The sequence below is a fragment of the Natrix helvetica genome (genome assembly GCF_964273705.1).
Source record: "Natrix helvetica genome assembly, chromosome: 8".
In the NCBI taxonomy this organism is placed as follows: domain Eukaryota; kingdom Metazoa; phylum Chordata; class Lepidosauria; order Squamata; family Natricidae; genus Natrix; species Natrix helvetica.
Window position 1 is genome coordinate 18,573,076 of NC_138559.1, and position 23,419 is coordinate 18,596,494.

The window sequence follows — 23,419 nt, forward strand, 5'->3', positions numbered from 1 at the left end:
TAAAATGAAACCTAACTCCCTTAAATAACTATCTGGCTTAAGCAACGGAAATTTTGAGCTCAGTTGTGATCATAGGTCGGGGACAATCTGTATTACCCAATTATTCCATCCGAAAAATATTTTTGTTCGTCGTATAGATGGGAAGATTGTAAGGGTTTTTGGGGGGGGGACGGGGGGCTTTTTACTGCTTATTGCGTGATCTGCTTAATTACTTGTTGAGTCCTTTGCGAGCATGAAACCCGATGAGAAGCAAGTTTAAGCGTTTACATAAAACATGCAATGAACCTTCTGTCACTATCATGAGCCGTTTCTGGAAATCATCAAAAGACCAAGAAAGCATCAGTTTAGGCTCCCATTTTCTCTGATAATGACATTCTGCTTACATTTCCAGAGATAAAAACAACGGTGGTGTTCCCAGCAACCGAAAAACATCTTCAAAAATACTTGTCTCGGTCCGTGTATCTCATCCAGGAGACGGGAGAGGATTATAAGACCATCACTCTGCCCTTTATCGAATCACAGAGCATCAGCATTCAGGTACAAAGGTCATTCCTTGTTACGAATGTGCTGTCGAAAAAGAACGTGGCTTTGGTCCAAAGTGGTAATCCAGGCGCACCCCAAAGTCTTGAGGGGCGCTAAGGATTCTTGCCTCCTAAACGTTGCTCCCAGTTACCTAAAGTTCTCTGATCTGAACCGCAGAAATCCAGATCATTGCTGAAGAGTAGATAAAGAGAGACGCTTTTCTGCGTTACTTTGCTGTAAGTTAGTCGTCCTGCTGATTTTGGCTGCTCAGTCCTGTTAAGTTCCACCTGTATCTCAGCACAAGTTCAAAAACAATTCTTTACTCAGATAATTGGGTAACTGTTATTCAGGAATCTGAAACTGGAATTCCAACTCGGGAGGGAGGTGACAGACATCTTTGAACGGCATTTTTTTTTGGAAACATAAAAGGAACTTTGATGTCAACGGAAAGCCCTTTTCTTTCCCGATTTTGTCTTTTCCGAACGGCTTTGTGATTCAAAGGAATAATTGTTCGTACCAAACAAGTTTTAGCAATGGTTTGGCTTTTTTGTGGCGTTGTTGCCCTTGGATGTAATTTCATTCTGCTTCTTGCAGCATTCGATATGCAGGAGAGCTTGGCTTTTTTCCCAGGACGTCACCTCTGTGGCCTCTCCGCTAGCTATGACATCACTGGCAGATATTGAATGAGAAATAGTCGGGTGATGGGTTTCCGTGTTTATTTTGACAACACCAGGCTCGTTTTCCAGCCCCAAAACTAATTTTCATCCCTGGAACAGTCATGTATGAATTGAGGCCCTCAAGCTGTGTGCAAGTGAAGCCATTCTAGAAGATGTATTGACTTGTAAATGCTTAATGCCGTGCGAGAGAACAATGTTAACATTATACTGGGAGTAACATGATTATTCTTTCAAATTTCCTGTTGGTTATGGTAATTTGTGTCCTAATTTGGCCTATTGTTCTGGCTCCTTAGGTATTTTGCAAGGTGTGGTTCCTGGCATGCTACTCAACAGCATAAAGATAAGGAAGTAACACCGTGTTTCCCTGAAAATAAGACAGGGGCTTATTTTCTTTTTACTCACAAAATATGGCTTGGGTCTTATTATGAGGGGAGGGTTTATTGTTTTGGGGTTGCCGGGCAGCTGCTCTCTTGCGAGTGGGCTCCCAAAGAGCCGGGCACAGCCTCAGGGGCCTATGGCTGTGTTGCGCTGTTGCAGCAGCGTAACACAACAGCCATGAAGCGACCACGCTCACGAGCAGCCACCCGGCAAACCCCCTTTCCAGCCAGGCACAGCGCCATTCACTGACCTAGGGGTATCGCCCAACTGCGGGAGCCAGGCCGCGGCAAACAGATGCTCACGCGGCTTGGCAATACCCCTAGGTCAGTGAATGGCGCTGTGCCTGGCTGGAAAGTGGGTTTGCTGGGTGGCTGCTCGTGAGCGTGGCCACTTCATGACTGTTGTGTTGCGCTGCTGCGACAGTGCAACACAGCCATTCGCCCATGAGGCTGTGCCCGGCTCTTTGGGAGCCCGCTCGCAAGAGAGCAGCCACCCAGCAACCCTCCCTCTTCAGCCGGGCACAGAGCTGCTCACCAACCTAGCGGTATCCCGAAGGCGCCAAGCAACGCGATCACCTTTGCCTCCCCCCCCCAGTTCCCGCGGCTTGGCACCTTTGGGATACCGCTAGGTTGTTGAGCGGCGCTCTGCCTGGCCGGAGGTGGAGGGTTGTCCAGGGGGCTTACTTGCGGGGGAGGGCTTATATTTTTGCCCACCCGAAAAATGTCGCATGGCCTTATTATCAGGACATATCGTAATTTCAGGGAAACACAGTAGGGACCAAAGAAATGAAAATAGAAATTGCAAGGAGAAGTAGGAGTAACAAGAGTTGGATCTCACCTTACACATGCTTAGAGTGCAATATTACAGAAGAAGCAGCACTGTTTGGTTTAATTAAATTCACTCCCAGATATGGAAAAAAAAAGGATTGTTATTCTGGAGTTTATTTTGTTTACTTTATTGTCATTGCATTGTACAACGAAATTAATTGCCATCTGCAGTGTACATTATAACTACAAAAATAAAACACACACATCCTTCACATTCTATACAATTGAATTGAAAACCCCTGATATTGCATTAATATTGCACTATACTGTAGAATCCAATATAGTTACTGCTCTGGGATAGAAGCTGTTTTTTCAGTCTATTTGTCCTTGTTTTTTATTATCCTGTACTGTCTGCCAGATGGTAATATTTGGAGGAAAAAAAGGGTGCTCAGGATGAAATGGATCTTTAACAATGTTTTGATATTGGAAGAGGACTAAGGACATTAAGGAATGCGGTGGCTCAGTGGCTAGGATGCTGAGCTTGTCGATCAGTAAGGTCGGCAGTTGGGCGGTTCAAATCCCTAGCGCAGCATAACGGAGAGAGCTCCTGTTATTTGTCCCAGCTTCTGCCAACCTAGCATTTCAAAAGCACGTAAAAGTGCAAGTAAGAAAAATAGGGGCCACCTTTGATGGGAAGGTGACAGCATTCCGTGCACCTTCAGCGTTTAGTCATGCCGGCCACATGACCATGGAGACGTCTTCGGACAGCGCTGGCTCTTTGGCTTTGAAGCGGAGATGAGCACCGCTCCCTAGAATCAGGGATGACTAGCACAGATGTGCGAAGGGAACCTTTACCTTTTTAAGGACCTTAAGGAAAGGACATTTCCTTTTGTGCTTTATGGGGAGAGCTGGGGTTATTTGGTCCTCTAGAGCTACGGAGATGAGACTTACCCTCTCCTCCCCCCCCCCCCCCCCAATTTAATGTGGCTTCTTCACTAGAGATGTTTGTAGTAGGGAATCTGCTTTGTTGCACCAATCTTGAATATGGACGTTCAATTAGGGAGTAATTACGTTTATGGCGTATGAACCTGGGCAGGTCCTTATTACCCAGGCTTCGCATGGGAGCATTCTAATGACCAGCTGGCCTTTTCCTCTCCTTGCAAGTGCTTTGCTATCCTCTCTTTTATTTTTAAAAATGCATCAACGGGGATGAATGAGATGGCTCAAAGTGAGAGAGAGAGAGAGAGAGAGATTGTTTTGGAAATACCACCAGACGTTCTGTTTAATTAATTAGATACTACTAGGGCAAGAGGTTTCGATGAAGAACCTCGCATTTTAGGTGGCAGGATAATTGATAGGGGCTCGATCTGTTTAGCAAGCGCTGGACAAAAATAACGTTATCTAACTAGTGTCACGTTGTGCTTGGCAATTGCTGCTGTATTTCCCTCACCTCCTGCTGGCTATCTTTAACTTCAGCCATGCAGGTTTCTTTCTTAGCCTATTTCAGAAGCCCCCTGCCACCGTCTGCTTTTTCAGCCATACAGACAATATTCAACTATGGGTTACTTGATACAAGGGATCTAAGGCCTATCCCCTTCACTCAGAGCTTCTCCTAGGGAGACGATTTTTTTCCTTCAAAAAGGATGCAGTCATCCTGGGTAAAAAAAAAAAACAGCCTGCTTTCAAAGACCTCTATAATGCCCTGAGATTTGATTTAGCTGCTCCCTTAGGTTGTAGGGTTAGAGCAGTGCTTCTCAAATAGTGGGGCGGGCCCCCCAGGGGGGGCGCGAGGCTCCGTAAAGGGGGGCTCAGCTCAAATTATTTTATATATTTTTGTTTTGCAGGTTAAAGTTTTCCTTAATATTGTGTTCCTTTAAATCCTGTGCTCCTTTAAATCTTTTCTGCTACAGTTAATAAAGCTATTCTTTGTTGTAAATTGATCCACATTTCTTTCTTTTTTTATTCTCTTATACGTTAATAAGGATACAGTGTTATGCAGAGGTGTACTTATAACAATTTTATAGACAAATGATACTATTTACAGTTGCGCGGGGCGCGCGAAATGTTTTCTTCTTCCTAGGGGGGGCATGACAGGAAATAATTGAGAAGCACTGACTTAGGGTAAGGGTTAGCTCCCCATGAATTCACAGAGTAAAACCGACACTGCCATTGGATTCAGAGCCCATCGGTATGGTTAGGAGGGGGGGACGCCTTTTGAGCCTGCCTTATGTACATTTCCTGGCAAAATACATGGGAAAATCCCATTGGGGAAAATTCCACTTAGGGTTAAGGTTAGCTCCACATGAATTCACAGAGCAAAACCGACACTGCCATTGGATTCAGAGCCCATCGGTATGGTTAGGAGGGGGGACGCCTTTTGAGCCTGCCTTATGTACATTTCCTGGCAAAATACATGGGAAAATCCCATTGGGGAAAATTCCACTTAGGGTTAAGGTTAGCTCCCCATGAATTCACAGAGTAAAACCGACACTGCCATTGGATTCAGAGCCCATCGGTATGGTTAGGAGGGGGGGACGCCTTTTGAGCCTGCCTTATGTACATTTCCTGGCAAAATACATGGGAAAATCCCATTGGGGAAAATTCCACTTAGGGTTAAGGTTAGCTCCACATGAATTCACAGAGCAAAACCGACACTGCCATTGGATTCAGAGCCCATCGGTATGGTTAGGAGGGGGGACGCCTTTTGAGCCTGCCTTATGTACATTTCCTGGCAAAATACATGGGAAAATCCCACTTAGGGTTAGGGTTAGCTCCCCATGAATTCGTAGAGCAAAAACAACACTGCCATTGGATTCAGAGGCCATCGGTATGGTTAGGAGGGTGGATGCCTTTTGAGCCTGCCTTATGTACATTTCCTGGCAAAATACATGGGAAAATCCCATTGGGGAAAATTCCACTTAGGGTAAGGGTTAGCTCCCCATGAATTCACAGAGTAAAACTGACACTGCCATTGGATTCAGAGCCCATCGGTATGGTTAGGAGGGGGGACGCCTTTTGAGCCGGCCTTACGTACATTTCCTGGCAAAATACATGGGAAAATCCCATTGGGGAAAATTCCACTAAGGGTTAGGGTTAGCTCCCCATGAATTCGTAGAGCAAAACCGACACTGCCATTGGATTCAGAGGCCATCGGTATGGTTAGGAGGGGGGACGCCTTTTGAGCCTGCCTTATGTACATTTCCTGGCAAAATACATGGGAAAATCCCATTGGGGAAAATTCCACTTAGGGTTAGGGTTAGCTCCCCATGAATTCGTAGAGCAAAACCAACACTGCCATTGGATTCAGAGGCCATCGGTATGGTTAGGAGGGTGGATGCCTTTTGAGCCTGCCTTATGTACATTTCCTGGCAAAATACATGGGAAAATCCCATTGGGGAAAATTCCACTTAGGGTAAGGGTTAGCTCCCCATGAATTCACAGAGTAAAACCGACACTGCCATTGGATTCAGAGCCCATCGGTATGGTTAGGAGGGGGGACGCCTTTTGAGCCTGCCTTACGTACATTTCCTGGCAAAATACATGGGAAAATCCCATTGGGGAAAATTCCACTAAGGGTTAGGGTTAGCTCCCCATGAATTCGTAGAGCAAAACCGACACTGCCATTGGATTCAGAGGCCATCGGTATGGTTAGGAGGGGGGACGCCTTTTGAGCCTGCCTTATGTACATTTCCTGGCAAAATACATGGGAAAATCCCATTGGGGAAAATTCCACTTAGGGTTAGGGTTAGCTCCCCATGAATTCGTAGAGCAAAACCAACACTGCCATTGGATTCAGAGGCCATCGGTATGGTTAGGAGGGTGGATGCCTTTTGAGCCTGCCTTATGTACATTTCCTGGCAAAATACATGGGAAAATCCCATTGGGGAAAATTCCACTTAGGGTAAGGGTTAGCTCCCCATGAATTCACAGAGTAAAACCGACACTGCCATTGGATTCAGAGCCCATCGGTATGGTTAGGAGGGGGGACGCCTTTTGAGCCAGCCTTACGTACATTTCCTGGCAAAATACATGGGAAAATCCCATTGGGGAAAATTCCACTAAGGGTTAGGGTTAGCTCCCCATGAATTCGTAGAGCAAAACCGACACTGCCATTGGATTCAGAGGCCATCGGTATGGTTAGGAGGGGGGACGCCTTTTGAGCCTGCCTTATGTACATTTCCAGGCAAAATACATGGGAAAATCCCATTGGGGAAAATTCCACTTAGGATTAGGGTAAGGGTTAGCTCCCCATGAATTCGTAGAGCAAAACCGACAGTGCCATTGGATTCAGAGCCCATTGGTATGGTTAGGAGGCGGGACGCCTTTTGAGCCTGCCTTACGTACATTTCCTGGCAAAATACATGGGAAAATCCCATTGGGGAAAATTCCACTAAGGGTTAGGGTTAGCTCCCCATGAATTCGTAGAGCAAAACCGACACTGCCATTGGATTCAGAGGCCATCGGTATGGTTAGGAGGGGGGACGCCTTTTGAGCCTGCCTTATGTACATTTCCTGGCAAAATACATGGGAAAATCCCATTGGGGAAAATTCCACTTAGGATTAGGGTAAGGGTTAGCTCCCCATGAATTCGTAGAGCAAAACCGACAGTGCCATTGGATTCAGAGCCCATTGGTATGGTTAGGAGGCGGGACGCCTTTTGAGCCTGCCTTATGTACATTTCCTGGCAAAATACATGGGAAAATCCCATTGGGGAAAATTCCACTAAGGGTTAGGGTTAGCTCCCCATGAATTCGTAGAGCAAAACCGACACTGCCATTGGATTCAGAGGCCATCGGTATGGTTAGGAGGGGGAATGCCTTTTGAGCCGGCCTTATGTACATTTCCTGGCAAAATACATGGGAAAATCCCATTGGGGAAAATTCCACTTAGGGTTAAGGTTAGCTCCACATGAATTCACAGAGCAAAACCGACACTGCCATTGGATTCAGAGCCCATCGGTATGGTTAGGAGGGGGGACGCCTTTTGAGCCTGCCTTACGTACATTTCCTGGCAAAATACATGGGAAAATCCCATTGGGGAAAATTCCACTAAGGGTTAGGGTTAGCTCCCCATGAATTCGTAGAGCAAAACCGACACTGCCATTGGATTCAGAGGCCATCGGTATGGTTAGGAGGGGGGACGCCTTTTGAGCCTGCCTTATGTACATTTCCTGGCAAAATACATGGGAAAATCCCATTGGGGAAAATTCCACTTAGGGTTAGGGTTAGCTCCCCATGAATTCGTAGAGCAAAACCAACACTGCCATTGGATTCAGAGGCCATCGGTATGGTTAGGAGGGTGGATGCCTTTTGAGCCTGCCTTATGTACATTTCCTGGCAAAATACATGGGAAAATCCCATTGGGGAAAATTCCACTTAGGGTAAGGGTTAGCTCACCATGAATTCACAGAGTAAAACCGACACTGCCATTGGATTCAGAGCCCATCGGTATGGTTAGGAGGGGGGACGCCTTTTGAGCCAGCCTTACGTACATTTCCTGGCAAAATACATGGGAAAATCCCATTGGGGAAAATTCCACTAAGGGTTAGGGTTAGCTCCCCATGAATTCGTAGAGCAAAACCGACACTGCCATTGGATTCAGAGGCCATCGGTATGGTTAGGAGAGGGGACGCCTTTTGAGCCTGCCTTATGTACATTTCCAGGCAAAATACATGGGAAAATCCCATTGGGGAAAATTCCACTTAGGATTAGGGTAAGGGTTAGCTCCCCATGAATTCGTAGAGCAAAACCGACAGTGCCATTGGATTCAGAGCCCATTGGTATGGTTAGGAGGCGGGACGCCTTTTGAGCCTGCCTTATGTACATTTCCTGGCAAAATACATGGGAAAATCCCATTGGGGAAAATTCCACTAAGGGTTAGGGTTAGCTCCCCATGAATTCGTAGAGCAAAACCGACACTGCCATTGGATTCAGAGGCCATCGGTATGGTTAGGAGGGGGAACGCCTTTTGAGCCGGCCTTATGTACATTTCCTGGCAAAATACATGGGAAAATCCCATTGGGGAAAATTCCACTTAGGATTAGGGTAAGGGTTAGCTCCCCATGAATTCGTAGAGCAAAACCGACAGTGCCATTGGATTCAGAGCCCATTGGTATGGTTAGGAGGCGGGACGCCTTTTGAGCCTGCCTTATGTACATTTCCAGGCAAAATACATGGGAAGATCCCATTGGGGAAAATTCCACTTAGGGTTAGGGTTAGCTCCCCATGAATTCACAGAGCAAAACCGACACTGCCATTGGATTCAGAGGCCATCGGTATGGTTAGGAGGGGGAACGCCTTTTGAGCCGGCCTTATGTACATTTCCTGGCAAAATACATGGGAAGATCCCATTGGGGAAAATTCCACTTAGGGTTAGGGTTAGCTCCACATGAATTCACAGAGCAAAACTGACACTGCCATTGGATTCAGAGCCCATCGGTATGGTTAGGAGGGGGGACGCCTTTTGAGCCTGCCTTATGTACATTTCCTGGCAAAATACATGGGAAGATCCCATTGGGGAAAATTCCACTTAGGGTTAGGGTTAGCTCCCCATGAATTCATAGAGCAAAACTGACACTGCCATTGGATTCAGAGCCCATCGGTATGGTTAGGAGGGGGGACGCCTTTTGAGCCTGCCTTATGTACATTTCCTGGCAAAATACATGGGAAGATCCCATTGGGGAAAATTCCACTAAGGGTTAGGGTTAGCTCCCCATGAATTCGTAGAGCAAAACCGACACTGCCATTGGATTCAGAGCCCATCGGTATGGTTAGGAGGGGGGACGCCTTTTGAGCCTGCCTTATGTACATTTCCTGGCAAAATACATGGGAAAATCCCATTGGGGAAAATTCCACTTAGGGTTAGGGTTAGTTCCCCATGAATTCGTAGAGCAAAACCGACACTGCCATTGGATTCAGAGGCCATCGGTATGGTTAGGAGCGGGGATGGCTTTTGAGCCTGCCTTATGCACATTTCCTGGCAAAATACATGGGAAAATCCCATTGGGGAAAATTCCACTTAGGGTTAGGGTTAGCTCCACATAAATTCACAGAGCAAAACCGACACTGCCATTGGATTCAGAGCCCATCGGTATGGTTAGGAGGGGGGACGCCTTTTGAGCCTGCCTTATGTACATTTCCTGGCAAAATACATGGGAAAATCCCATTGGGGAAAATTCCACTTAGGGTTAGGGTTAGCTCCACATGAATTCGTAGAGCAAAACCGACACTGCCATTGGATTCAGAGCCCATCGGTATGGTTAGGAGGGGGGATGGCTTTTGAGCCTGCCCTATGTACATTTCCTGGCAAAATACATGAGAAAATCCCATTGGGGAAATTTCCACTTAGGGCAGTGCTTCTCAAATAGTGGGGCGGGCCCCCCAGGGGGGGCGCGAGGCTCCGTAAAGGTGGGCTCAGCTCAAATTATTTTATATATTTTTGCTTTGCAGGTTAAAGTTTTTTTTAATATTGTGTTCCTTTAAATCCTGTGGTCCTTTAAATCTTTTCTGCTACAGTTAATAAAGCTATTCTTAGTTGTAAATTGATCCACATTTCTTTCTTTTTTTATTCTCTTATACGTTAATAAGGATACAGTGTTATGCAGAGGTGTACTTATAACAATTTTATAGACAAATGATACTATTTACAGTTGCGCGGGGCGCGCGAAATGTTTTCTTCTTCCTAGGGGGGGCATGACAGAAAATAATTGAGAAGCACTGGGTTAGAGTAAATAATTCTGTTTCCTTTAATCAAGTTCTAATTATAAATATCTGCAGTTGCCGCTCTGCCCCTTCTCTGGGATGTAAAAATCCAGATTACCGGCAGACGACAGTCGAGCGATTAAAAATTGGCGGACATTTAGATGAAGGAGAATATTTGTAGCTCAGGTTCGTCGCAGCCACCTGGCCACGGCCGACCCACCACGGCCAAATTGCCACGGGACAACTCACCGCGGGATGTTAGAGTTGCACTAATATCAAAGAAATGGCGGGATAGGATCATTCAAGAAGGGATGCAAAAGGAGGGTGGGAATAAAATGTGAAGGACAAAAATCAAAATATTTTAAAATTTATTTTAAATAATTAAATTGAATTGCTTAATTATCCCACGGCCGTGTCGAGTAGGCCGTGGCAAGTTGTCCCGCGGCGAGTTGGCTCTGGTGAGTTAGTTGCAGTTGGTTGGCTGTGACGAGTTGATGGTGGTGAGTTGACCACAGCGAGTTGGCTGTTGACTCGGTTGACGTGAGGGGATCCTTGGTGCTCTCTGAGCTTTCTTGCTTTCTTGCGGCGATTTCATTACTCAAACTAGGTAACATCATTAGTGCTAGAAGGGAATAGGGATTGTGGAGTGGAGAAGGAGGGGAGGGAAAGTAGGAGAAGAAGGAGAAGGATTGTGGCATCCTTGGTATTCTCTGAGCTTGCTTGTTTCCTTGCAGATGTTACTTTACTTTATTGTCATTGCACATCGTACAACAAAATTAAATGCCTTCTTCAGTGTACATTATAACTATAAAAAAAGAAACACAAACAAAAGCACACATCCTTCACATGCTATATAATTGAAATTGAAAACCCGATATTGCATTAATATTGCACTGTACAGTAGAATTCCATACAGCTACTGCCCCGGGATAGAAGCTGTTTTTCAGCCTATTTGTCCTTGTCTTTATTATCCTGTACCGTCTGCCAGATGGTAATAGTTCAAAAAAAAAAAGGGTACCTAGGATGAGATGGATATTTAAGGATGTTTTGAACTTTCTGAAGGCAGCAGGAGCTCTAAAGCTCTTCCAAAGAGGGGAGAGGGCAACCCATGATCCTTTGGGCAATGACGTTGACCCTGTGGAGCGCTCTCCTAATCTGCCACTGTGCAGTTGGCAAACCAGATGCAGTACCCAAACTAGATAACATCATCGGTGCTAGTAAGAAGTGCTGTTTGCTGTCAGTTTCTATTCTGGTGGCTTGCCCCTCTCAGTATTGGTGAGGATCAGGGGTGAAATCCGACTGGTTCTCTTCGGTTCGGGCGAACCGATAGCACCGGGAGGCTCTGCTCGCCCACCTGGAGGTCATCATGTCCCGTATTTTGACACTCTGCGCATGCGCGGAAGGTTCTGTGAATGCGCCGAGGTGGCGCGTGCGCTCACATTTGCGAACCTGTAGTGAAGGTAAGTTGATTTCGCCTCTGGTGAGGATGGTCATTTAGCTTTTGGGAGCCTAAATAACGGTAGTAACTCTAGGCTTATTACATTACAGTGCTTAAGCACCCAGTGTTTCTGGTTGGGCTGTTTTGACTTTGTTTGAAACTATGATTAATGGTTTGTATATAACTTGAAATAAGGCAGATGGGAGGAATAGAAGAGGGCCTTTTCTGTTGGCTGACCATCTTGAGTTTTTTTCTTTCTTTCTTTCAAGCTGCACGGAATTCTTTTTTTAGGCGACCCACTCCTTGAAAGAAAGAGAGATGGACTTTTCATTTCATTTGAAGTGTGAGAATTGGAACAGAACAGCAGGGCTTTAGCAGAGGTTCAGAGTGCAACCCTATTTGGTATTTTTGCACAGTCAAATGTGTCGCTGTGATATGTTTGCAATTATTTACAGCTGCAAACGTCTGGCCTTTTTCTTTCTTGTATCTGGCAGCACAATTTGCTCTGCGTGCTCCAAACGTGCCATGATTTCTTCTTTTAAAAGTATAGATGTAGAATAAAATGAAATGAAACAAAATACTGCCTCCAGCCAAGTCAAGTTCCCCCAGTTGTGATACAGTCCGACTGACATTTGATTCTGTGGAAGGATAGTTATTGTGCAAAGCACCTCACTCTGTCAAACACCAGATCTCCTATCCTGCTTAAAATGCTTCCATCCTATGTTAAGTCATGCGACTGGCATCACATCTCGGTGTGTTCCACGTAGGCAGACTTAACGCAGAAATATCTCACGCACCCTGGAGCTAAATAGCAAGACTTAATGATGGTTTCAAATGTTCAAGTACAGCAGTTTCTGGTATACTGAATTTCTAAACTCTTCCTTCCCAGGGCTCTTCGTGTCAGAAGCTGCCCCCGAGGGGGCCCGAATCCTGCTGAGCCTCAGCCGCCAACTTCCTTTTATTCTGATTTATTTATTTTATGATGCTCATCAGCCACTCCATTTGAAGCTGACTTTATAAGGCTCCAGAGAGCCCTATGGTTTTTAAAAGGTGCCCCTAGATTCACCCTGGAATTAATTTGGGGGTTACCTGGCCAAATGTTTCCCCAGTGGGCGCTATGGCCTTGCTACACTGAATTCTGTAGAGATGTTAGTAAAAATAAAATAAGAAGACAAAATAAGGGACTGTTCCATGCCTAAAGAAATTTGAAAGTTGTATCATTCTGTACATTATTTCTTTTCCTTTTCCTGCTTCCCAAACTATATTAAAGTAGTTTTACTTCACTGCAGTTGGTTTCATGGCGAATCCATTGTCCTTTTTATGTGGGAGTTTGCGCCAGTCTCCTTTGTAAGTGCGGCCATTTTATGTGTTCTAAGCGTTGATTAAATCGAGTGTTTTGCTTTCAGAAGTGACAGGGTGTAGATTCACTTTGGAGGAAAAAAAGAAAAGAAAACCCATTTCTTCAATCATCTGGCTAGGAATGCGGTGGGGATGAAGATGAAAATAATTCTAGTTCCCCTCCAAGATTGACCTCCGTTCTGACACACATTATTTGATTGTTTTCAGGTCTATGAACTGTAGCTTGCATTAGTTGGGAAACTAATGGTGTTGTTCTTTGGGGAATTCAAGTGACATTTTGTATTTCAGAACCTGAAATGAAGTTTCTATGGAGCAAAGAACAAATTAAAATAACAGCCTGGCTTGGAGATATGCATTGTAACAGTAACAGTGTTGGAAGGGACCTTGGAGGTCATCTAGTCCAACCCCCTGCTCACGTAGGAGACCTGCACTAAGGATTCGAACTGCCAACCTTTCTGATCGATGAGCTCGGTGTCTTAGCCACTGAGCCACCTAGTCAGAATGAATCACCAAGTCATTGGAAGAGGTCAATCTGATTTTAAGCAATTAATCTGTCACTTGGGAGTGAGATGGGCAGCATATACATTTAATAAATAAACAAATGCATTTTATCTTTTCTAGTGGGTATACAACATCCTGGAGAAGAAGGCTGAAGCTGATCGGATTGTCTATGAAAATCCAGATCCCATCGACGGTTTTGTTCTCATTCCAGATTTGAAATGGAATCAAAAACAGGTCAGGTTAAAAAAAAAAAACTCTTTGAAGGAGGCGTTGCTATTTTGCAAGTAAAACAGATTCTTGGAGAATTGGGTTTCTTTTCCTGTTACAACCAGACCTCAGAAAAGTTTCAGCCCTCTCACATCCTCTTTTGCTGCTTGATAAAATGAAAGTGCCCATATTTGGGTCACAGGTTGTATCAACACCGCAATTTCTTTAAATCTGGTTTGTTGGAGGAGGCGCAACTGGTTTAGAAGAATGTGGCAAACCGAGTACTTTCTCTACAAAAACCTCTGTGGGTCCAAAAGGTGTGTTGATGCACCCGAAGAGTCTCTGAAATGCTTCTGAACATACAATATAATGCCAGACAGGGCCCAGCACCACAGGATTTCGACACTTCTAGATTAATACATGGAACTAACATGAAATAGAACGGGAGAGTTGTTAAGGATTTCTTGAAAGTAGTTATCAGCCCTGCTTTAAGGACCCTGTGGTGAAAACCAATACAATGGCTAAAATTAGAAGCTTGAAATTCTTAGCATCCTGTAATGAATGCCATGTTCCTTTTTTTTTTACATATCTTGCACCAATCTCCCTTGGTGATTTGGGTTTGTAAAAACTTTTTTATTTGACCTTCAGGCCACTCTTTTTAATTCAGCAGATATATATCTTGTTCCCCTAGCAACTGGTCCCTCGCCTTAAGGTTTCATACAAAAGAACAGATGCCTTAAAAATCTTTGCCATGTTTGGAAACACCAGTTAGTTTAAAAAGTAATTTATAAAAAAGAATTCGTCGTAACCAAGCTTTTTTTGCTTTACATCTCTTGACGGTGAAGTTAGCAAAGGCCATTAACAGACTATATACTGGGACATCATATATTTTTAGAATGTGACTTTTTGTTGTTGGGGGAAAAAATCAATCTTTTTATGTTGCTTCCCAAATATTTATCCTTTGGGATATGAGGGCTATTTTCTTACGCTTATTTGTTTATTAAATTTATATAATGCCCAGTTCCCGAGAATTCTGATTACTCCATACCTGGGTTTATTGTTATAATATAGGGTTGTTGTTTTTTACCTCCTTTTGTTGGGTTCAAACATTTGTGAACTCTGGCTCTGAACTCTGTTACTGTACTGAGTTGTGTTAACTGAATCATCTGTGGCTTATTCAAACCTTAGTTAAATAAACCATGATTTATGTGTCACTTACTGAACCGAAAGAGTGATGGTATATTTTTAGCCATATATGGTTTTGGTTGCCCTTCTGGTTTTTTTTTTAAAGAACTAATTTTAATAAGTAAGGCTGTGAAGTTTTTTTTTATATACTTTTCTTCTTCGGAAGGCGTTTTCTGCTTTGTAAAGTCATGAGATTTCAATTCATCTTCATTTTGAAGTTCAAGTTCAGGCTTTTTATAGAGCTTCCTGTTCCGAACAGAAGAGAAATAAAAAAATGTGGCTCAGCCATCTATAGATAAATGTTCTTTTTCAGAGTTCCCATTTACAAGATCAGAGTTCAAAATCGGTGCAATGAAACTGCTTTATCTATCTACCAAGTTGCCTTAGGCATGTAGAACTTGTATGAAATAATTGTGCTTTTCCACCATAACGCTTGTGATATAACAATTAATTCTTTGTTTCAATGCTTTTTTGCTGGATCACACCAGCATAGCATCTCCATAGCTGTTGGCAGAAGATAATGGACAAATGCAAAGGGAATGAGGAGTAAACTCAAATTTTAAAGTTGCAAGACACCAAATCCTTACTCTAGCAAACTGAATACAATGGGGTTGCGTTGTCAATTACACACCAAGATCCACACAATGTGCCACATGAAATAGAAATATTTTCTGTTCTGGAACTAACAAGGCAACCCCTTTGTTCTCGTGATTTCCTGTATTGTGGTCATGGGGTTAAAAAGTGACCATCCGTGGGGAAAAAAAACACCAGTTTAAATTTGGTGCATTCGTGTTACCAGGAACAGAGGGGAGGGTCGTGATCTTGAAAAACAACATCCTGCTTTAAAAATCTAGTCATGTAAAGGAGGACTTCGATCAACCATTATACCTTTCATTGTCTCTTGGTGTTTGATGATGTTACTATTTTTAATGTGCATTTCAGGATGTTTTAATTGGCTCGGTTAGCTTCCTCCCAGACTTCACAGTAGATAAAAACATTTGAGATACAATTCAGTGACCTCTTTCGGTATATCAGAAATTGATGTGTGTAAAGTTTGTAATATGTACAATCTGTTTACATTCATCACTGAATTTATTTCCAGCACTTTAACTTTATTTATTCCTCACTTTTAATTGTATTTTTATTACTTCTTTACTCTTACACATACCACTTCTTGCAAGCTAGGATTTCCTTCCATCTAATAATTTGTAAATCATTTTACAATCTATCCATCCGTCCATCCATCCATCCATCCATCCATCTGTCCATCCATCCATCTGTCCATCCATCTATCCATCTATCCATCCATCCATCCATCTATCCATCCATCCATCCATCCATCTATACATTATCCATCCAACCATCCATCCATCTGTCCATCCATCTATCCGTCCATCCATCCATCTATCTATACATTATCCAACCATCCATCAGTCCATCTGTCCGTCCATCCATCCATCCATCCATCCATCCATCCATCCATCCATCCATCCATCCATCTATCTATCTATCTATCTATCTATCTATCTATCTGTCACTCATCTAGGCAATACTAAGTTGGCTGCTTGAAATTGCTTGTTTACAGCCCTGGACTATTATCTTTGCAATGATGAGATATACTCTATTTTTGTGTTAAGTTTATGCAATCTTTCAGCATGGGAAACGTAACCCTGTAAATGTAATGCCAACCCCTGTTTTGTCATGATCATCCTTTAAAAATATCTTGGAGATGGATAGGGGTGATGGAGAAAGGGCTGCCTGTCATGGATTGTTGTGAGGAGGTGGCTCCTTGGGAGGGAGGGGGTGCATCCCAGAGGAATAAGAGGCAACTCAGCCCAGTATTGTATGTAAGAGAAAGAGGGTAAAGACAGCCTCTCCCTAATAGTTCCCAGAGTATATTATAAGTGTAGATAATAGAGTTTCCAGTCTGGCAAGATCTTGTCTATAGGTGTGAAACAATTAAAGATCTCAGCCTGGAAGAACCAACGCATGTCATGCTTGATTTTGGGCCTGACACCACCTTATGCGAAAAAAGTTCATGTCGTTGCTTTGGGACTGACCAAAGCAAAATGTGAAAAGCATTTAATTGTATCTCTGTCTTCACCAGCCTGTTCTGTATTTACAGCTGGAGGATTTATACCTGATCGCCATCTGCCACCGCAGGGGAATCAAATCAGTGAGAGATCTTACGGCTGAGCATCTCCCTTTGCTGAGAAACATCTTGAAAGAAGGAGGGGTAGGTGTCTCTTTCACCTCATCCAGGTTTTGGATCTTCTAATTCTAGGTTTCCTGATCATACCAGATTCTTGTTGTGTTGCTGAAACTGAGTAGTCTTCTCTTATGTACAATAGGTAAAGGTAAAGATTCCCTTCGCACATATGTGCTAGTCATTTCTGGCTCTAGGGGGCAGTGCTCATCTCTGTTTCAAAGCTGAAGAGCCAGTCCGAGACGTCTCCATGGTCATGTGGTCGGCATGACTAAATGCTGAAGGCGCATGGAGCGCTGTTGCGTTCCCACCAAAGGTGGTCCCTATTTTTCTACTTGCATTTTTTACGTGCTTTCGAACTGCTAGGTTGGCAGAAGCTGGGACAACTAACAGGAGCTCACTGCATTACGCGGCGCTAGGGATTCAAACTGCCGACCTTCTGACTGACAAACACAGCGTCTTAATCCACTGAGCCACTGTGTCCAATGGCTGCGTCCACCCAATTAGAGAAACTCTGGCAATGATTTTCAAGATAGCATTTTCCCTAGAGATATCCAAGGTTGTGAATTAATGAGAGAATAATTCACAGTTTATAATTCCATTGCAAGGTATTGTGTTTTTGAGAGAAAATAAATGGGGGGGGGGAGGAAAGGCCCTTTTATATTTGTCCATTATTTTTCCCCCCATTTCTAGAAAAAAAAACATACGTAGAACTTTCTAGCTCTTATTTCTTAATCCTCAAGAGCATTAATATAGATCTGTAAAAACTAAGCAAAACACAGACTGCTTCAGATTTATTTTTAAATGTCAGTCTAACTTGGGAAATGTTTTTAATCACAAAGACAGCGATGATTATTAGCGGTGTAACATAATTTTCTTCACCCTCAGGTGATTTACCCTGTTATAAATCTTGCTTTCAAAATAGATTCCTTTTCCCTTGGTTCCTCTTTTTAAATAAAAAAACTATGAATTGTTTTACTCCTACCTACATGTTCACTTAAGCCAGTGTTTCTCAAACTTGGCGACTTTAAGTCCTGTGGACTTCAACTCCCAGAATTCCCCAGCCAGCTATGCTGGCTGGGGGATTCTGGGAGTTGAAGTCCACAGGACTTAAAGTCGCCAAGTTTGAGAAACACTGACTTAAGCAATGGTCAATCCTCTCCTTTTGGGTAGAGATGAGTTAGCTCCCGGTTGGCTCCCAGTCTGGGTTCCTGAAAGGGAAATTCCAGGGTGTGGGGGAGGAAATCCTGTCTCTCTTCCCTTTAAGTGCTTAGTCATTTCTGATGAAATTCTGAGGAAATGGTTCTTCATGGCAGCAACTGGCATGCCTCTTATCAGATCGGTGGCGACGCTGCCAGAAGGATGTATGCTGTCTATGTAATTTATTGTGGGGTTTTCCTGTTGAATTTATTTGACTCGTTGCTTATGGTGCACCTTGTGACTTTATAGCAACAATCCCTTTATTGGTCGATTGTCTGTGCCTCTTCCCTCGGCTGACCCTTGCCTCTTTCTTGTCTTTTTCTGGGCACAGTTATTTTTCCCTTGGGATGAATTGGCCGGTGCCAGGCGGAACTGGCAAAATGAAATGCGTCTCTCCGGGACCAGATGTTGCGGAGAGGTCTTTTCAGAATGGGATGGCACCGTCCCTGGCGAGCATGAGCCCAAATGGAAAATCTGGGGGGAAGCAGCTGCAATTTTGCCCCTCCTTGTTTAAGAGCCAGCCCTGCAGAATGCAGGCTGCGTTGAGGTGCCGAGATCTGCTTTGCAAAAACAGTCCTATTGCACACTTACCTGTGGTAGACCCTTCAGTGCAGTACAACTGCCATAATAACCACCATAGGTTGCAAAAGCCTCATGTTGTGGTTTGAGGAGGAGATGTGAAAGCAAGCCACTTGTTCTATTTGGTACTTCTTCGGAAACCATGCCTAAAGGTTTTGAAAGCACTTAACTGCCTGTGTATTTGATTGGCAGTTGCCAAATGAGCAAACGCCAGAAGAGATGGGAGGAGAAAAACTAATACAATTGGGTTCAAATGCTGAGAAATGGAAGGAGAGCCGATGACATTTCTATACAATGCTTGCACGTAGTTAGGAGTAGATCGAAGTCCTGAGAAACAAACAAGATGTCTCAGTTCACAATGAGTAGATTCTTTCTGACAACTGGTGCTGGTGAAGAATTTGGGGCCAACATACCCAGAATGCACCAGGCTGGGAAAAACTAATAATAATAATAATAATAATAATAATAATAAATATTTATTTCTTAGCCGCACCCTCTCCCGAAGGACTCGGGGCGGCGTACAACAAAACATAGGAAATAAATATATCGACATACATATAACAAAACATATACCAAGAGATATATACGACATATACAAGGAGGAGGTGAACTGATAGATAAAAACAAGTAAAAACACAATGTTTAAAAACCCCTAAATAAATTGAATGCAATTAAAATACCCCAAATAAAAAACCCGTCAGGAGCGATATAGTTGGATCAAAGTTGAGCCAGGCCAGCAACTTGAAAAAGGTGGGTCTTGAGCTTTACACGAAAGGAGCGGAGGCCAGAGGTATTCCTAATATCCGGGGGGAGGTCATTCCACAGGGCTGGGCCCACCACAGAGAAGGCTCTACTCCTAGGCGCCGCCCCTCGACACTGTCTGGTGGACGGCACCTGGAGGAGGCCCTCTCTGTGCGAGCGGATTGGTCGCAGGGATGTATGGGGCAGAATACGATCCCGCAAGTAACTAGGTCCTAAGCCATGGAGCGCTTTAAAGATTGTTATCAAAACCTTGAAACGCACCCGATAGACCACAGGAAGCCAGTGCAGCTCGCGCAGGAATGGTGTCACATGGGAGTACCTAGTACTCCCCATAATTACCCGCGCGGCTGCGTTCTGGACCAACTGTAGCCTCCGGGTGCATTTCAAGGGAAGCCCCATGTAGACAGCGTTACAGTAGTCCAAGCGAGACGTCACCAGCGCATGAGTGACTGTGCGTAAGGCGTCCCGGTCCAGTAGGGGGCGCAATTGGCGCACCAGGCGAACCTGGTGGAACGCCCCCCTTGCCACGGCTGTCACATGGTCATCCATGGACAGCCGGGCATCCAGGAGGACGCCCAAATTGCGCGCCCGCTCCACGGGGGCAAGTTGAATGCCCCCGATGGCCAATGATGGAATTAATTGGCTGAACCGGGGAGCCGGTACCCATAGCCCCTCCGTCTTGGAGGGGTTGAGTTTGAGTCGGTTGTCATCCATCCAGATCCGTACGGCTTCCACACACCGGGACATCACTTCGATGGCCTCGTTGGGGTGGTTCGGGGTGGAAAAGTACAGCTGAGTATCATCAGCGTACAGATGGTATCCCACCCCGAAACCACGGATGATCTCACCCAGCGGCTACATATATGTGTTGAACAGGAGTGGCGAGAGGACCGACCCCTGTGGCACCCCACAAGTAAGGGGGCGTAGGGTCGACCTCTCCTCCCCTGCCAACACACGCTGCGTCCGGCCAGAAAGGTAGGAGCCGAACCACCGCAAAACGGTGCCCCGGACCCCCAACCCCTCCAGCCGGCGCAGCAGGATACCATGGTCGATGGTATCAAAAGCCGCCGAGAGGTCTAATAGGACCAGGATAGAGGAACAACCTCTATCTCTGGCCCTCCAGAGATCATCCACCAACGCGACCAAGGCCGTCTCCGTGCTGTGACCGGGGCGGAAGCCGGACTGGCGAGGGTCTAGATAATCATTTTCCTCCAGATGCCGTGGAAACTGGTAGGCCACCACACTCTCTACAACCTTCGCCAAAAAGGGAAGGTTGGAGACAGGACGATAATTGGCCAGCTCCAAAGGATCCAGGGAAGGCTTCTTGAGCAAGGGTCTCACCACCGCCTCTTTCAAGGCGGCCGGGAGAGACCCCTTGCTCAGCGAGGCGTTCACTAGGTCCAGGAGCCAGTCTCGTGTAACCTCCCAGGATGCCAGTACAAGCCAGGAGGGGCACGGGTCCAATAAACATGTGGTGGGTCGCAGTCGTCCACGCATTCTGTCCAAATCCTCGATGGCAACCAAGTCAAACTCCTCCCAGGTCGATTCCTCAAGACTCGCCACGGACGTCTCCATTGGACCACTAACAGGGACCCAATCCTTCCGAATTTGAGCGATTTTATCCTGCAGATATTTCCCAAATTCCTCTGCTCTGCCCTGTAGAGGGGCCTCCCGCGGCCTCTGAAACAAGAGGGAGCGGGACACCCGAAACAGGGCGGCAGGGCAGTTCTCTGCGGATGCAATGAGAGTGGCACAATATTGGCGTTTGGCCACTCTCAATGCCACAAGGTACGTCCTTAAATGGGCTCGTGCCTGTGTTCGATCAAGTTCGGAACGAGAGGATCTCCAACGACTCTCTAGACGTCTCTTGCGGCATTTCATCACCCTCAGCTCCTCGGTAAACCAAGGGGCCAGGGTGGATCGTTGCCGCCGGAGAGGCCGCAAAGGCGCTACCTGGTTCAAGGCCCTGGAAGTCGCATTATTCCACGCGACCACCAGGTCCTCTACCCGGGGGCGGGTCAAGGTTACAGGAGGTGGCCCAAGCTCCGTCTGGAACCTATCTGGTTCCATCAGGTGCCTGGGGCGGAACCATCTAGTGCTTTCCGGTTCCGCCTCCCCGCAGCGGGAGGTAGCACCAGGGAAGTCAAGTCGAAGGAGTGAGTGATCTGACCATGACAGGGGAGTGATGGTTAAGTCCCCTCCTCCCAGATCACTCAACCACTGGCCAGAGACAAAAACGAGGTCCAGAGTGTGTCCTTCCTCGTGTGTCGGGCCCTGAATCATTTGAGTCAGGTCCATGGCTGTCATGGAAGCCATGAACTCCCGAACCCCCTCTGATGCTTCTCCCATCGATGGCAGGTTAAAATCCCCCATCACTAAAAGTTTGGGGGTCTCAACCGCCACCGATGCGATCAGCTCGAGGAGTTCAGGCAGGGCCGCTGATGTATAGCGAGGAGCCAGGTATACTATCAGCAGGCCCAACTGTCTCCCAGGGCCCCATTTCACAACAAGGGATTCACATCCGGACGTCTGTGGCGCAGTAGACTCCCTCGGCTCTAAGTCCTCCCGAATAATTACTGCCACCCCACCGCCCCTTCCCTGGGCCCGGGGCTGATGAAATGCTCGGTAGCCTGGTGGGCACATTTCCACGAGGGGAAGACCTCCCTCGTGGCCCAACCAGGTCTCCGTTATTCCCGCGAGGTCCGGCTCCCCCTCTAAAATTAGATCGTGAATGAGGGCCTTGTTAACAACGGACCTCGCATTGCATAACAACAGCCTCAGGCCCTGGGTCTGTAACTCTTGACCACCTAGACCGCGGGGATTGGTACAAGCGACTGGGTGTAACCAGCAACCACGGTCTCCCAACCGACTATAAGTTCTTAATCTGCCCTCGTATCTGCACCTCCCTGCGACTGTTGGAATTAAAGAGCCCTGTATAGGAATGATATCCTCCCCCTCCTCCTCCCTTCCGCTCCTTCTGCTCACGACCACACCTGGAGGCCCAGCTCTCACATCGCTCCTGATCTGACCCACCCGCCCCCGCCCCCCCCACCCTGGAGCCCCCTAAAAAGGATAGAAAACATTTCATTAAAAACCCCCTAAGTTTGTGCTTCCTCCACCTCTCTGGGTTCACAAACCCGTCATCAAGGTGGGCCCCGGAGGGGGCAAAGGGCCATGCCTGCGAGAGGGGGGATTCCCGCAGCTGGAGCAAGTTCAACCTCGAATACGTAATGGTAAAAAGCTATGACAAAGTCAGGGTGCTGTTGATGTTAAAATCAATAAGCCAGGATCTAATGGGAGGAAAGAAATGTCCACGATCACAACTAGGTGGGAAGATCTTATGTTGGCCAGGTGATCGGTTGGAAGATGGATGGTAAATAAATAGATGGAGGCCTGGGTGCGGTCCATTATGGGCGGAAGAGGGCAGATAGTTTGTAGTAGCTAGTTGTTATAAAATAGCAGATGGCGAGGGTGGGAGAGGGAGAGGTAGTAGGAGTAGCCCGGCAGGTGAAATGCCATAAGTCATAAATAGCAGGAAGTCAGCAGGATACCAGATGTTAAGCGGGCAGATTATAGTCATCAGGGGCACCTGGGCACAAGCCATGGCAGGTAGTTTGCAAAAGGACAGTAGATCTTAGTCTGCCAGGTGGGGGGGGGCAATAGATCTTAGTCTGCCAGGTGGGGGGGGGCTCCTGCCTGTTTCCAGGACAGGCCCTGTTCTGCCCCTACTGCAGAAGCCCTGTTCTGCCCCTCTTCCCCTTTCTGCCTGGTTCCAGCACACAGCACAGCTTCCACAGCTTCCAGCAGCTAGTCCTGGCTTCAACCTGCCTCCCCTCCTGGTCTGGGCGCCGTTCCAGCCGACTTACGGCCCTCTCGAAGGCCTCTCGAAGGCCTTCCGTCGGCATCCTGCATCACGGGCCTCTCTCTACTGCAAGAGA

The 23,419-nt window shown here is 46.0% G+C and overlaps 1 protein-coding gene across 1 annotated transcript in view; it reads left to right on the forward strand.

Annotated features, from left to right (window-relative positions):
* DCPS (decapping enzyme, scavenger) overlaps positions 1-23,419 on the forward strand; it is a 63,507-nt gene that overhangs the window by 38,724 nt on the left and 1,364 nt on the right. Inside the window, exons 3-5 of the mRNA XM_081961321.1 lie at positions 392-537; positions 13,463-13,576; positions 16,860-16,970. Of these exons, the coding sequence (XP_081817447.1) occupies positions 392-537; positions 13,463-13,576; positions 16,860-16,970 (371 nt within the window). The remainder of the gene's footprint in view (positions 1-391; positions 538-13,462; positions 13,577-16,859; positions 16,971-23,419) is intronic.